General features: G+C 36.2%; 2 protein-coding genes across 3 annotated transcripts; both read right to left on the reverse strand.

Moving 5' to 3' along the window:
- Positions 1–179: 179 nt before the first annotated feature.
- zgc:153292 (uncharacterized protein LOC100003014 homolog) lies at positions 180–6714 on the reverse strand. Of its 2 annotated transcripts, none has more exons than XM_062439040.1 (12): positions 6419–6714; positions 4463–4664; positions 4316–4348; positions 3866–3984; positions 3367–3475; positions 2876–2908; positions 2738–2770; positions 2404–2637; positions 2095–2198; positions 1793–1958; positions 1447–1509; positions 180–827 (listed from the first exon to the last, which is right to left on the reverse strand). In XM_062439040.1, exons 1-11 carry the CDS (start codon positions 6481–6483, stop codon positions 1465–1467), a joined length of 1143 nt encoding a protein of 380 aa, XP_062295024.1. In that variant the 5' UTR covers positions 6484–6714; the 3' UTR covers positions 180–827; positions 1447–1464. The 2 variants fall into 2 exon arrangements, with proteins under 2 accessions (XP_062295024.1, XP_062295026.1); XM_062439042.1 differs by lacking the exon at positions 180–827 and adding an exon at positions 837–1155.
- Positions 6715–7258: 544 nt separating this feature from the next.
- Positions 7259–13328, reverse strand: rusf1 (RUS family member 1). The gene is made up of 14 exons (XM_062438924.1): positions 13106–13328; positions 12948–13025; positions 11808–11922; positions 11407–11452; positions 10883–10915; positions 10687–10792; positions 9953–10054; positions 9594–9664; positions 9055–9239; positions 8173–8230; positions 8027–8091; positions 7828–7938; positions 7670–7735; positions 7259–7586 (listed from the first exon to the last, which is right to left on the reverse strand). Exons 1-14 carry the CDS (start codon positions 13253–13255, stop codon positions 7501–7503), a joined length of 1272 nt encoding a protein of 423 aa, XP_062294908.1. The 5' UTR covers positions 13256–13328; the 3' UTR covers positions 7259–7500.
- Between the last annotated feature and the right edge of the window lie 714 nt (positions 13329–14042).

Here is a 14042-nt window from a genome sequence, read left to right on the forward strand (position 1 = left end):
ATACTTTATTGATCCCGAAGGAAATTAAGGGCAAGTCAAGGCAGCTTTATTTTTTATAGCTCATTTCATACCAAGGGCCAACTCAATGTGCTTTACATAACAACTAAATATCAGATGATTTAACAATAAGAATTGGAATCATAAAGATAAAGATAAAGAAGCTTTATTGTCATTGCACACAAAGATACAATTTTTTTAACATGTTAAAATAAAATATATAGGCAGTGAAACAAAACAAAATAGAAATGACAGCAACTGTAGATAAACAATCATAACAACCATTTGATGTCTGAAAAGGGTGTAGGATGAAGTAAGGAACTCTTCTTTTTTTTAACTCTATCAAAGCAAAGCCAAAAACAAGAAGTGAAGGCTGTGAATGCATTCTTATTTAAATCAACCTTTAAGATCATACTTGGGTCAGGACAAAAAAATCATGATTCAATAAACCAGTACATTTCAACAAAGACTTTTATTTGTTAAAAGTATTCTGGTGGAGCTTCGTTCCTCTCTTTGCACTCAGCAGCAGTGCAGTTCTGTAGAATTAAATCCCTTTTGACCACAGTGGACAGAAGTTCATCATAAGACCCTTTGTAAACTTTCACGTCTCTCTCCTCGATGAAACAAACAGGTGTTATTTTTTGCTGACTGCATCTTTCATGTGGGGGGGGACTTCATTTCCGTCTCTCAGCCTGGTAACAGCTGTCACCGTAGTGAGCAGCACAGCTGAATCAACACAGCAGCTGAGACACATTCAAATCAGGCCAGGCGCCACAAACTGTACACCAGGGGTGGGCAAATAGTGGTCCGTGGGCCAAATCTGGCCAGCCCTGCAGCAAAAACATTTGTCCCCCCCGATGAAAGTTTGGACATTTATACACTTCTGCTGTAGAAAATAAAATAAACACGAGGCTACTTTAGATTGAAAAGGCTGAAAATGTAATTTAGTCGTGCTGAGGATGCTGCAGAAGTTTGCAGTATATATCTGTCCAGTCAGCAAAGTCATCATCTTGTTCAAACTAGCGTCGTTTTGTCATGAAGCGCAGCTTTTCAGTGATGATCCATGACGATATCAGAGCGCCTCCAAGACCGAGAAGTATCCTTCATCACCGGTTTGTTAATGTAACCACGTCTGGTTTGGTTTCCACTTCAATTCACCTGAAAGATAATGATACTATGAGACAGATTGTATGCTAAATTAAGAAGAAGGAGAAGACGGAAGAAGAAGAAGAAGACGAAGAAGAAGAAGAAGAAGAAGAAGAAGAAGAAGAAGAAGAAAGTTGATTATATCGCCCAAATAACCTAATATTCTCAAATATGCATTATTATCTTTCAGAAAAACAAAAATCATCCCAAAAAAAATCATCTTAAATATTCCACAAATGCGTTTATTCCAGAAAAATGTACAATATAATATTAATGTATGTACTTACTTAAGTTTCAACTTACCAAATGCACTTTAAATATCTATCTAACCACGAAGGCACTCTCTTGGATCTTGGAGTAGACAAACTGTGGGACAAAGATGTCGAAAACACAAAGGTATAAGTTTATATAAAGTGTCTCAATGCACTTTACAGCATTAAAACAATATAAAAAAGATTTGAGGAGGGAGAAAAGAGAAACAAAAAAACCCCAAAAAATATAGCAATAACTTACAGAATATCATGAGATACACGTTATCACATCATTACCAATGATTGCAGAAATGCAGCCTAGCTTTTCTACAGCCTCACAAACACCTAATTTTACATATAAAAACGAAACTAAAGCATTCAAACCTTTCATCACTTACATTTAGTCCTCTGGGAGACTGTACAGGCTCCAGTCCTTTACAGCAAAGCATTGAAAAAGGCCTCTGCTTCGTTGCTGAATGCTCTTTGAAGCACAGACTGAAGACCTTAGCAGGTAGGTAGACGTCCCAGTCATCCGTGTGCTCCTCTATGAGATCGCTCACCATCCTGTTGAGAAGCAGAAAACACAAACATCACAGTATTTACATGTAGGCATGATGAGAGATTTTACAGTATCATAATTAATGTGACAGTAAAATACATAGTAAAGTACATTTATACATTCATAACATAAAGTACAGACCTGTCAATCAGCTGCTGTGTGATAAGATCTGCAGTACCCGTCTGCTGATGATAAACTACGAGAGCCACTGTAACCTTCAGCTGTTCTTTCAGTTCTCTGTTAATCTAAAGTGGGAATATATTCACACAGTACATGCAGGTCAGACACTGGAAACAATTTATCAATATTCCTCTGTGAGTTTTCTTGGGAGGGAAGTTTCTGTTAAGATGTCAGATGTCAAAAGTTCCAAAACTTGTATTTAAATGTGTATGATATGTCCCCTTTTATTCTCTACAATGATGTGACACCCTCAATCAGCCATGCACTCACTTTGTGGACTATGTCATGCGGCAGTCTGGAGAGGATTCGGAGCGGGTACCCAAAGTGGGCGATGATGTCCGCGACGTGCTTCGCCACATGTGAAGGGAGGCACATCTGCATCGGTACAGCTTCCACCCACTTGGAGTGATAGTCTGTCACTGTCAAGATGTATTTGTATCCATTCTGCGTTTGCGGTAAAGGTCCTCGGACGTCCAGACCGAGCCACTGCCACGGCTCTTTCACCTGCCGTCACAAAAACATGATCGCAATTAAAATCCAAGTCAACTTTTGGATTGTATTTAACGTAGCTTTGTTGCAACACTTTTAAGAGATTTCACGTTACCTCTATCACGTTGTCATGATCTTTACCGTCTGTCTGTGAAAAGTACAGAGGAGAGCATTTGATTAAAACTCTTAAAAATAGAGAGGTTAAACTATAAAAGACAAAATATTATAGTTTGAAATCATGCTGCCTACTTACACTGACATTATCATCTGGAGCCCACTGAATATCCTGTTGGTGAATGTGAAAAATGACACACAATATAAATATCAAAATTAATATATTTGATAGTAAACATCTGATAACACAAGCCTCATGACATATAAACATCTCAATAGTTACTCCAAGTTACTAAAACACTGATTGTGTCCAAGTCTGGTGTGATGAAACACTTGTATTGTCACAACATGTATATCTGCTTGTTTTTTTAAACACTTTTAATCATATTCAAATGTCTTTTTATCGTACCATGTGTTTCTTTTATATCCTGTCTGGATGCATTTTATGTTTTATGTAACTTTCCGTTGCTTTGCATGAACTCTACATCATAAAGTATTATTAAGTGGTTTTAAGAAATGCAGAAATCTTATCAAATTATCTGTTTAAAATGGACGAACCAGAAAATAAAAAATAGGTAATTTCTATAATTATGAAGCTCTGACAGACAGTCTATGCGTGCAGCTGCTTACCTGGGGTACGCAGTAATCTCCATGGAAGAAATGTGGAAAAGACTCAATCTTCATCAGCCCCTCATCTACTATAATCCTCCATTTGTCTGACTTTTTTGGGTCTTTGTCTCTAATGAAAAATTACAAAAATTAGTGAGGCGAGAGCCCAAATGAGAACATGTCTATTCTCTGCAATATGTAAGATATATAAGGAGTCTTTTGAACTATAAATCATATCACCAGAATAAAAAATATAAACCTGAAAAAGTGTTTGATACGTCTTCTGTAATGACAGAGTGTGTGATTTAGTAGCAAACACCTGCTTTATTATGAATTTCTCACTCTTTTTGGTGTAATTTTGGACCCAATCTATTGCCTTCTTATCAATTAGTTTTGTTGTCCAGTGGTTTGTTTACACTAAAGAAACATGAGCAGAAGATCGCAAAAAAAATTCCAATGACATAATGGTCATAAAACAGTAAAATAAAGACTGGTGCTTCCTTATCTTAAAGTAACATACCCCGCAGGCTCTTCCTCTGTCTGGCTGGGCTCTTTGTTCGAGATGCTGCGCTTCGCTCTGGTGGGAGTGGTCGTTGGAGACTGAGCTGGATTCGTCTGTGAGGCTTTAGCACCAGCTGACTGTTCAAAATATAAGGAAACAGTACTTAAACTGGCTGTAAGTAAGTATGCTGAAAACTTCAGTTAGTATTCTTAATCTATAAAGAGAACTTATAATGCTCATTTCCACCTCTTTATTTTTATTCTGGGACTCCTCTAGATTAGCTTTGCATGAGCCAGAGATATAAAAAAAACTTGGTATTATCTTATAATAGCTCTTTATGCAGCCCCTCAGTTCAACCTCTGTCTCTTTAAGGCCACCCTCCTGATGAGCCCATATGACCATGAATGACTACTATCTAAATATAGCAAAACTGTAAAGTGTATAGGTATATATATAGTATGCTCTCACCTTATATCTCTTACTTCTTGGACTCATGGAAGCCTACAGCAGGGAGAAAGATAACGTAGTTGCATAAGAAACCTTTAATCTAGTGATTGAATGTCACTGAACCATTAAAGAGATTTTACCACTGAAACCGAGTAACTAGATACAAACCTTCCTTTTCTGTGTCTTGTCAGGGGATGAAAATATGGTGGGAACCGCGTCTTCTCGAAGCGTTACAGATTTGCCCGTCCTGTTGATGTACTGCTCCTCAAAGTGATTGCTGCACAAAACGGAGAAGCGAGACGGCGTCCAGTCCTTCCACTTCATGTTGACTAGCCATCTTTTGAGTTTTCTCTGGTTGTACAGCGGAAACCTGAGGAAACAAAAAAAAAACCTAGTTAAAATAATACCGAAACCAAAATCCTACATCTCCTATGTGCCATTTAATCTTGAGTGGAGGACAGTGAACTCTATTTAAAAGTGACTATATTTTGACTGCTTCACATTGGCAATTCAACTTTATCTAAATAATAGCGAGAAAGAAAGTGTACATTGGATTTAACGCTCCAGATATTTCTATATAAGACATTAGAAATGAATATTATCATATGTCAGGGGTCAGCTTTTTCTAATTAATCTTCTAATTAATTTAAGAATAAAAACAGATTTACAACACAGTTAAAGATTGTATCTAAAAGGGAAAATGGCTTCAACACAGCATTTCTCTTCCACTGTCAAAAGTTGTTCAATTCACGTATTAAACTTTAATTTCTGGAAGGTTTATTAAACATAAAATAGCATGACAGTTTTAATGTCTCTGCTGGTGTAGGGGGCAGGATTAGATGTAACAAGGATATATAACAATAATTACGATTTACAGGAGCCTTGTGTGTATTGTTAATTGTAGCTTTGTGAAAAACGTGACATAAACTATGAAAGTCAGAATTTTCATCAGAGGGCCAAATATTTTTGCTGCATGGGCTGAATTTAGCCCACAGGCCGCTATTTGGCTACCTGTGTCATATGTAATGTAAGCAGATGCAAATTTAAGTTAAATGCACTTACAATGAAGTATTATAAGAGGTTGCAATGTAATAAACATATCATATTTTATAAGGTGAACCTGGATAAAAGCCATATCCATTTTCTTTTTTCCAGATAGCTCATAAATTACATCTTCTGTAAGAGGGCATAATTTTTTTTCGGAATGCTTAAACAATAACAGTTATTGTTGAAGCACAATCTTTGAATACCATTAACACTTGTAGCCAATGCATTTACCAAGTGTAACACACTGAATGCTCGTTTTCGGCTTTACACTCAGCTTGTAATATTATAAATACACTTTTAGCAAAACTGTAACATTGGTCTCTACATTGCTTCTCATGTGAAAGCAATTTTTAGATAATAAGTTTATCTTACAATCGAAGCTTGAGCACTACATGCTGTGATGTGGATAAAGTATTATAGTCAGACTCACAAAGAAGACAATATTTAGCCTAATTTTTTTCCTATTTGTGTTTTCTTCTACTGCGCTTTTTGCCCTTACTTTACACATTTGGATACCTGTGTGTGCATGTGTGTTTACTACATACCTGCACACAGAAAAAAGCAAAAGTCTCACAAGTATTCTTCATTAATACTGTCAATATGTAGTTGGTGTTTGGTGTTTATTTAAATGATTATGTTTGACTGTGTGACCCAAAAACACAAGTTTTGAAAGAGTTTGAAGAGTTTTGCGAGAACATTTGTTTTGCTTTTGCAAGAGATGCTAAATGTCTTGATGTTAAGGTTTTGTGGTTAGTGTGTAGAGTTTTGCAAAATAGCCTCATGATTTCTAAGATAGTGTTTAAGCAATCAGAATAAAACTGCAATGCTTGTTTCATGACAGTATCTCTCCAAGTCTGATGAAAACAACTGCATTTTTGTCTATAAATTAGTAATATTACATTGTACAAATAAACTCAGCAGATGTAGAAAACCAACTAATGTAAGATAGTTAATGTGGTGTCTTTTTAAAACAATAAAACATGATGCCACAAATGCAAATCTCAGGCAAACGTGATTCATATTGAAACTCATGTTATGTTTTGAGTCAGAAAATGATCAGAAACACTTAATACTCACTTGAAAAACTTGACGTCAGATTCACCGGAGCTTTCACAGTTGTAGGCACATTTATATCGCCCCATTTTAGTCACAATTTAGGCTCAAATTTCGTGTTAAAACTTAACACTTAAAATAATGTTGTTGTTCTTCGAGCTATCAGTATAAAAACATCAACCTCGTAGCATGTTTTAAAGGCTTGTAGAGTAACGATAAAGAAACTCTAAAATCATTGTAAGATTTTAGACAGTATAAAGAAGTATACTTAATATTTTTTGTATCAGTATTTCATTCTTCTCTTCGTTAAGTGTTCATGTTTATATCTGCTATGCTAACTTGACGTTCTTCTTCGTCGTTTATTTAACGGGTTATGGTGGATCAACAGCGCCACCACATGGAAATGTATGGAAGGGCAGTCAATATTTTATTTTATTTTGTAGGACACATTTGTACACAGGTAATTAAGGCAGTTTATTTTATAATAAAGAGCAAAATCAAATAAAAACCATGTTAAACAAAAGACCCGTTGGTTTCATTATGCCCGTCAATAACAAAATCAAAAGCACAGGGTTCCTACACACAATTTAGTCAATGGATTTCAACGTCTTTTCCAAGAAAATGCTTAGATTATGTACTGAACTGGGAATAAAGTGATGCTATTGTGCTGTAATCAGTCATCATTATCATTATTTATAGACAATCTGGAATATGTCATGGTGTCTTTACTGATAGGCACACTGATAGCACTACTTCTGGGGGGGAGTGCATCATGTATTGTACATGCACTGCTTTCCTGTTTACCCTTTGATATATAACTGAATAAAAGACAAAACAAAAAAAGGAAAATCATTTGGTCACCATACCATGGAATAAATTTCCATGACTTTATTTGGAGTTGATTCTTTTTAAGCACCTTTCAAGGCCCAGTTTGTTTTATGATTGTATGAGCCCTTAAAATATCCCTGTAGAAGTATATACAGATTATTTTCATAACACCAATTGAGATTTAAACACAGTATAAATCATTCAAAAGTAATATTGTTTAATAAACACTTAACAAAAAATATATAAACAATAAGAAACAGCTGCAGATGTTTCACAGCTCAGTTGCCTTTTCTTTTCCACTCGACCCTCCACTCATCCCAGTCCAGCAGAGTTCGGTTTATGTCCCATCCTGCAGCTTCCATGCCTGTAAATGAAGTTAGCAGCATATTAAATTAAATAGACCTCATGACTTGTGAAGGGGTTAAAACAGTTTGTGTGTGTGCTCACCTTTAAGAAACTGATTGAACATTGTCTCCATCATCTTGTGACTCTCATGCACCTTTTCCCAATGATCTTTAGAGAGCAGAATAAAGATGTTAAATGTGTAAAAAGAACGTAACTTCTGTTAATGTGAATGAAGAAAATGAATGGAGGTAAATGCTCACCTTGTTTTACTGTTTCAGGGCTCAACGTACTGCGCAGCCACACAGCTTGGCACATTGCTCTGATTTCATCTCGTACTGATGCGTCTGGTCCCAAACAAACACAGACGCAGCCTGAAAGAAAAACACAGCAGATAAAAATACAGTCAAACTTTAAATTTAATGTATACTGTGAGGACGAAGGCTTCACATGCTGACATACCGTTTCTCACTCCTAAGAGGTGAGGACTGCTATTGTTCTTCAAAGCCAGATTAAGCTCCTCTGGACTACAAAATAAGCAGAATTATATCAACATTTTATAATGTGTTCATTTTTATCATGTAAGCAAAACATGCATGTGAAATTACCTTTGCACAACCTCCTGCAGCCTCACACCAAGTTTGATTGGCACTGTTTTCCTGAACTCTGGAAAAAAAGTGAGAAAAGAGTCCATTATTTCGAAATGCACAGATATATTAAAACTGTGCAGTGGTTTATTTACTCAAGTACTGTACTTAAGAATGATTTTGAAATACTTTATTTGAGTATTTCCATTTGATGCTACTTTATACTTCCACTCCACTACATTACAGAGGGAAATATTGTATGTTCTACTCCACTACATTTATTTGACAGCTTTAGTTACTTTTCAGATGAAGATTTTACACAATGGATAATAAATAAATAAAAAGCTTTTAAATTACAGCACATTGTCAACTTTTTGTGTTTTGACAACGAAAAGAAGTGTTCAGTCAGCTCACATTTCAGATGTCAGCTCCACCAAATAGTGATTTTTCCCTCTAAAAATCAAAGATTAGACAAAAAGTCCAAAAACTGAAAACAGATTTGCGTTTGTATCAGAACTTTGTTTTTTCTTCTTTCCTCTCCCATTAATCATCTCACCACCCCTCACATTTATCTGCTGACCCTTTGGAGGGGCCCCACCCCTAGGTTGGGAACCACTGGACTAAACTAGCTAACTGTATATAAAGTAGTGTAAACTAGCTCCACCTCCAGCAGCTACAACAGTAACATGCTGCTCTAACACTGATGCTTCACTATTAATAATCTAATGATGTCATATATAATAATATATCAGTCAGAGGGACCAAACCACTACTTTTACTGTAATACTGCATACTACATCAAGCTCATAATACTTATGTCGTATGTTGTAAAACAAACCCCTCGAGACAAATTTGTGATTTTTAATATTTGGCTATATAAATAAAAATCAGACTCTTTCTTACCTAAGAAAACTGGTTCTCTCAGATTGGCCTCCTGTGGACTCAGGATTCGCCTGTCACTCAGGTACTGCTGCAGCACAATGGCGAGCCGTGCCTCGTTGAGCGTTTCCATGACAACCGAGCGGACGGCCTTGTAGTTGGCAAAGAGGTGAAGGATGGTGAAGAGGAAGAAGAGGCTGAGAGTCAGTCTGAGGGGTCAGAAACAGAGGTGGGAAATGGAGGTGGATGATTATTCTTGATTTGACAGTTTATGTTTTAAGAAAGCTTCGTTGTTTAAGATTGTTTAGTTAATTTATACTCTCATATCTTTATTAAAGCAAGTATACATTACAGCTTTAATATGTTTAAAGTGCTTGTGTAGTCTCAAGGCTCTCAGCTGATAATTCTCTCCACAAAGTCTTTGTAGATAAGAGTTAATTGGATAGAACCTGTGAAGTATTTTAAAGCACATCTCTCTAAAACTCATGTGGCAATAACAAGACTTTTTCCCAGTACAGTTCAATTATTTATTTACTCATATGATTGATTCTTATTCGACTTACGCTGGATTATCAGTGACGAGAGGAATGAGGAACAAACTGACCAGCAGACCAGCCAGATTCACCAAAGTCTCCTGCAGGAAATAAAACACACAGAGGCAAATAAGAGTTAAATTCTCCCTTTTGCAGAAACCATTCAGAGACACGAATGATAATATTCCAGCGTATTTCAATGATTTTTAAGATTTGTGTAAAAGAAGTTCATAAGAACTCCTTTCGCTGCTAAGACAAAAATATAAAAGAGCAAATTAATGGGTAGAAAATGTCCCTCTTTATCTGTATCTTATTAATCACAAGATATCAGAGTTCAGCTTGTGTTGCTCCATCATGAACTAACAGCTCCAGTTAAATCCTAAAAGTACCTGACTGCCATCTTTGGCGGAGATGTCGGCCATGTTGTCTCTGCGAGCCTGATGAACAGTCAGAGCTGCTCTGGTTGCTCCGCCCGCCACGCCAACGATGGACTAGAGGAGAGAAATATACATATGAGCAAAGAGTTGTGTTAAAGTTTTAAATATTGAGTATTTCTACAAAGAGTAACTAAATAAACAACAATTTCAATGTTTTATTTATTTATTTATTAAGAGTTTACACTTAAAAACTGTTTCAATCTGCTTCATTGGGACTTTCTGGACTCTGGTTTGATCAGATTAGATTTTTTTTTAAATTGTCATCATATTGTTAGTCAAATGTTGCTTGAAACCTAATGGTGCACAGAAATAAATGACATCAGACTTTTTCAAAACTTGAAACATGACACACTTGAAATATAGAATATCTCATGTTAAAAAGCCTGAACAGATTTACCTTTGGCTTAAATTTCTATTTTTATCCAGGAAATCATCCTTTATAGTTAGAAGCTCATTGAGAAAAAAGGTTTTAGGGCCTTTAAATCAACTTAAGAGTAGTAATAAATACCTAACAGTATAGGTAAAAACAGACCTGCTTTCCAGTTCTGTTGACTCACAACACATCAGAATAAAAGGATCCCATGTTGGAAATCATTGACCATAACTCTAACCCTAACTGCCAACCCATTTTTTGAATATCAATGATGAAATAATAAGTATTGCTTGAGTTATTAATATTTCTTTACCTTGAATATTCCTGCTGTGCAAACAATCATGGTGAAGAAAGGAGGAAAGAATGGAGCCAATATTTCCATGAACATGGCGATGTCGTTGAGAACATCAGCGAAAAGTCTGTTAACGAATAAAAACATCAACATTTTTCATGATTGTCACAATAAGCATCACATTTTAAAAGTTTTTGAGTCTGGACACCATGTGTACCTCCATTTTTTGGCCTCAGAGTCCAGTTTACTCCTGAAACAGAGACACAGACACATTTTATAAAGAACAGAGCTGCAATAATTAGTAGATTTATTAATAAGTTGATCATTACAAAGTGGATCAACAACTATTTTGATAATCAAATAATTTGTTTGGTTATTTTTAAAACAGAAATATGATGTTGAAAATGAAATTAAATGAAAATGTGATCAATTAATAGCTTTCTTTGTCCTATATGATAGTAAATTGATCATCTTTGGGTTTAAGACTATTGATAAGACAAATTGAGACATTTGTAGATTTCTCCTTTAACTCTGTGAGATTATAATGTTAGTTTTTCACTATGTTTTGACACTTCATAACCAAAATGAATCAAAAAAAGGAATCTGAAGAATGAAAAAGCTCTAATAAAGGATAATTCCCATCAGTGACTCAGAGTAGCACAAATCCAGAGTTTCTGTTCATCAGATTTAAGTTCCAAAAATTTTTATCGAACTAAAAAAAGGGCTCAATTATGAGCTCACCCTTTCTTCCAGGCGAAGAGGATCCTTCCCAGCATGCCAGTTCCATCTGTGTGGAAAATATTAGTTTGTTATTCTGCTGCCAGCCAGGAAAGCACTAACCATTAACTTCATGGCATAAACTGTACAGCAGAGGTAGGAAAAGAGCAGCCATTGGGCCAAATTCAGCCCCTGCAGCAAAAATATTTGGCACCAGCAGAAGCATTAAAACTGTCATGCTATCTTAAGTTTAATAAACTTTGCAGAAATTCCAGTTTAATACATGAATTCAACAACTTTTGGCAGTGGAAGAGAAATGCTGTACTGATGCCATTTTCCCTTTTTAGACACAATCTTTAATATATAGACCTGCGTTTTCACTGCATCGATTAATGAGTAATTTATGTTACATTTTAATAGATCACCTCTTAACAACCAGGTGACTGTGGCCGCAGCGACTGTTGCCTCCTGGTTTCCAACTCCGACACCTTTAAGAGATGCCTGAGTGGCCAAAGTCCCCGACAGAGAGCTGGAGAAAGCCTGAGAGGAGAAGAGAGCGCTTCAGTTTGATGCACTGCTAGAAGAAGTACTCAGATCCTTTATGGAAGTAAAATAACTAATACAGAAATGTTAAAATACTCCATTTTCAAGTAAAAGTCTTGCATGACAATCCTAGTTAAATAAAAATACATAACTATTATGAGTGATGTAGTTAAGTATTACAGTAAAAGTAGTGGTTTGGTCCCTCTGACTGATATATTACACTATTTGGTGGAGCTGTTAACAACTCATAGACATCTGAAATGTGAGCCTGACTACACACTGCTTTTTGTAAGATGTTGTTATGACCCAGAGAAAAAAGTATTTGTATATGTTTTGCTTGTATGAATGTGCTGTGGATCTCTCTTTCTGTATGTGATGATGGGCTGCAGGTGAGCTGGGTTACTGAATGATTGTCTGTGAGTCTACAGGTTGTTACAGGAAGTTGATTGAGTCCCACCTTCAGGTTTGCGGTTTTTAAGGCCAGCTTCCCCCAGCTCCAGTTTTCACCTCAACCTGCCAGCTGCTATGTTTCAGTGTAAAATGTTGTGGTCGGGGTGGGCAGCACTTTTGTTTACCATTAGTAGTTAGGGTTGTGTTTTGTCTTTAGGTTGCTTAGCTTTAGTTCTTTAGAGAGACAAAGCTAGGGATTTTAAATAAAAAACCCTAAAAAGGGCTGCAAAATGCATTGTTGCTCGTTGTTCTTGGTAGCTGGGAAGAGGGGAGTCTACCTTCCTTTATGTTGCACCAGGGTTCCCGTAGGCCGGGTCGTAACCAGTGGTTTCATCTTTAACAATGTGTTATTGTGTTATATGTGTTATTTTAAGAGCCTGTTATATTATCCATTGTGTCTTCATCTGAAAAGTAACTAAAGCTGTCAAATGAATGTAGTGGATGAGAAAGTACAATATTTCCCTCCTGAAATGTAGTAGAGTGGAAGTATAAAGTAGCATCAAATGGAAATACTCAAGTTAAGTACAATATTTGATTAAATGTAGTTACTTTAAACCATTGATCTTCTGTACCTGAACAGTATCCCAGAACTGGTATTGCAGGTAGTCCTCACTCACACTCTCTGGATATCCTTGAGGCAGAAAAACACTCTGAAAAATTAAATATTAAAATGTTTAAAGCTGACATCAACTGTGTATGAAGCTAAATGGAAACACTTATAAACCCTTACTTTAAAGACTCCAATAACAGAGTTTCCCCTTGATTGTCCCTCTCTCTCTTCTCTTCTCCTCTCCATCACTCCCTCTTTTACTGAATACTTCCAGGACTCAGCTCGGCCATATCTCTCTGTGGCCAAAACTACACTTGCATTTCCCTCCATGTCGGGGCTGGATTATATATTCAGTTAAAGTCCATTTAGTCTGTGGAGAGCGTGTTACTGCAGACAGCCGACGTGTCCTCCTCTGTTGTGTTTTTCCGGGTTGTTTTTCCGCCTTCATGGCTTGGAGCTTCCTGATTGGTGCGCGGGGATTTGAAGGCGGGGCTACGATGCGTCACAAAAAAAGCCTCTAATGATAATAATAATACATTTTGGTTCAGATTTTATTTAAGAAAAAGGGAAAAAAGCATCAGTATCATGTTATAATGTGCCTCCCAAATAACTTTTTATTATTATTTTTTAAATGCATTGCATCATCTCCACTGGCGATCACTGTTTTTCCATCTATTCCTGCATGGTCTAAAGTGGTCTACATATGAAAAAAACAAAACACAAAACAGCTCATAATTAAGGTGCCCCTGGGGATACTAATCCAGCCTTAAGATAAGATCAGATAAGATATTCCTTTATTAGTCCCACAATGGGGAAATTTGCATTGTTACAGCAGCAAAGTGGACAGCAAAATAGAATATAAGAGCAGCAATAAGAAAAGAATAAAGAATTGGTGGAGATACAACTCATAAAATCCAAAATATACCAAATATTTTTTAAATTATTTGTAGAAATATTTACTTAGGTGCGAATTAAATAACTAGTAACATCAAAGTAAATAAAAATAATATTTCTTTAGATGTCATTTTCCACTCCTGCCTGTTTAAAGGTTAAAAAAAATGGTGTGAAATGAGATCTGCACACAGCTTCCTCATTCAAATACGAGTTTCACCTTATA

Source organism: Scomber scombrus, chromosome 18 (assembly GCF_963691925.1).
Source record: "Scomber scombrus chromosome 18, fScoSco1.1, whole genome shotgun sequence".
NCBI classification, from domain to species: domain Eukaryota; kingdom Metazoa; phylum Chordata; class Actinopteri; order Scombriformes; family Scombridae; genus Scomber; species Scomber scombrus.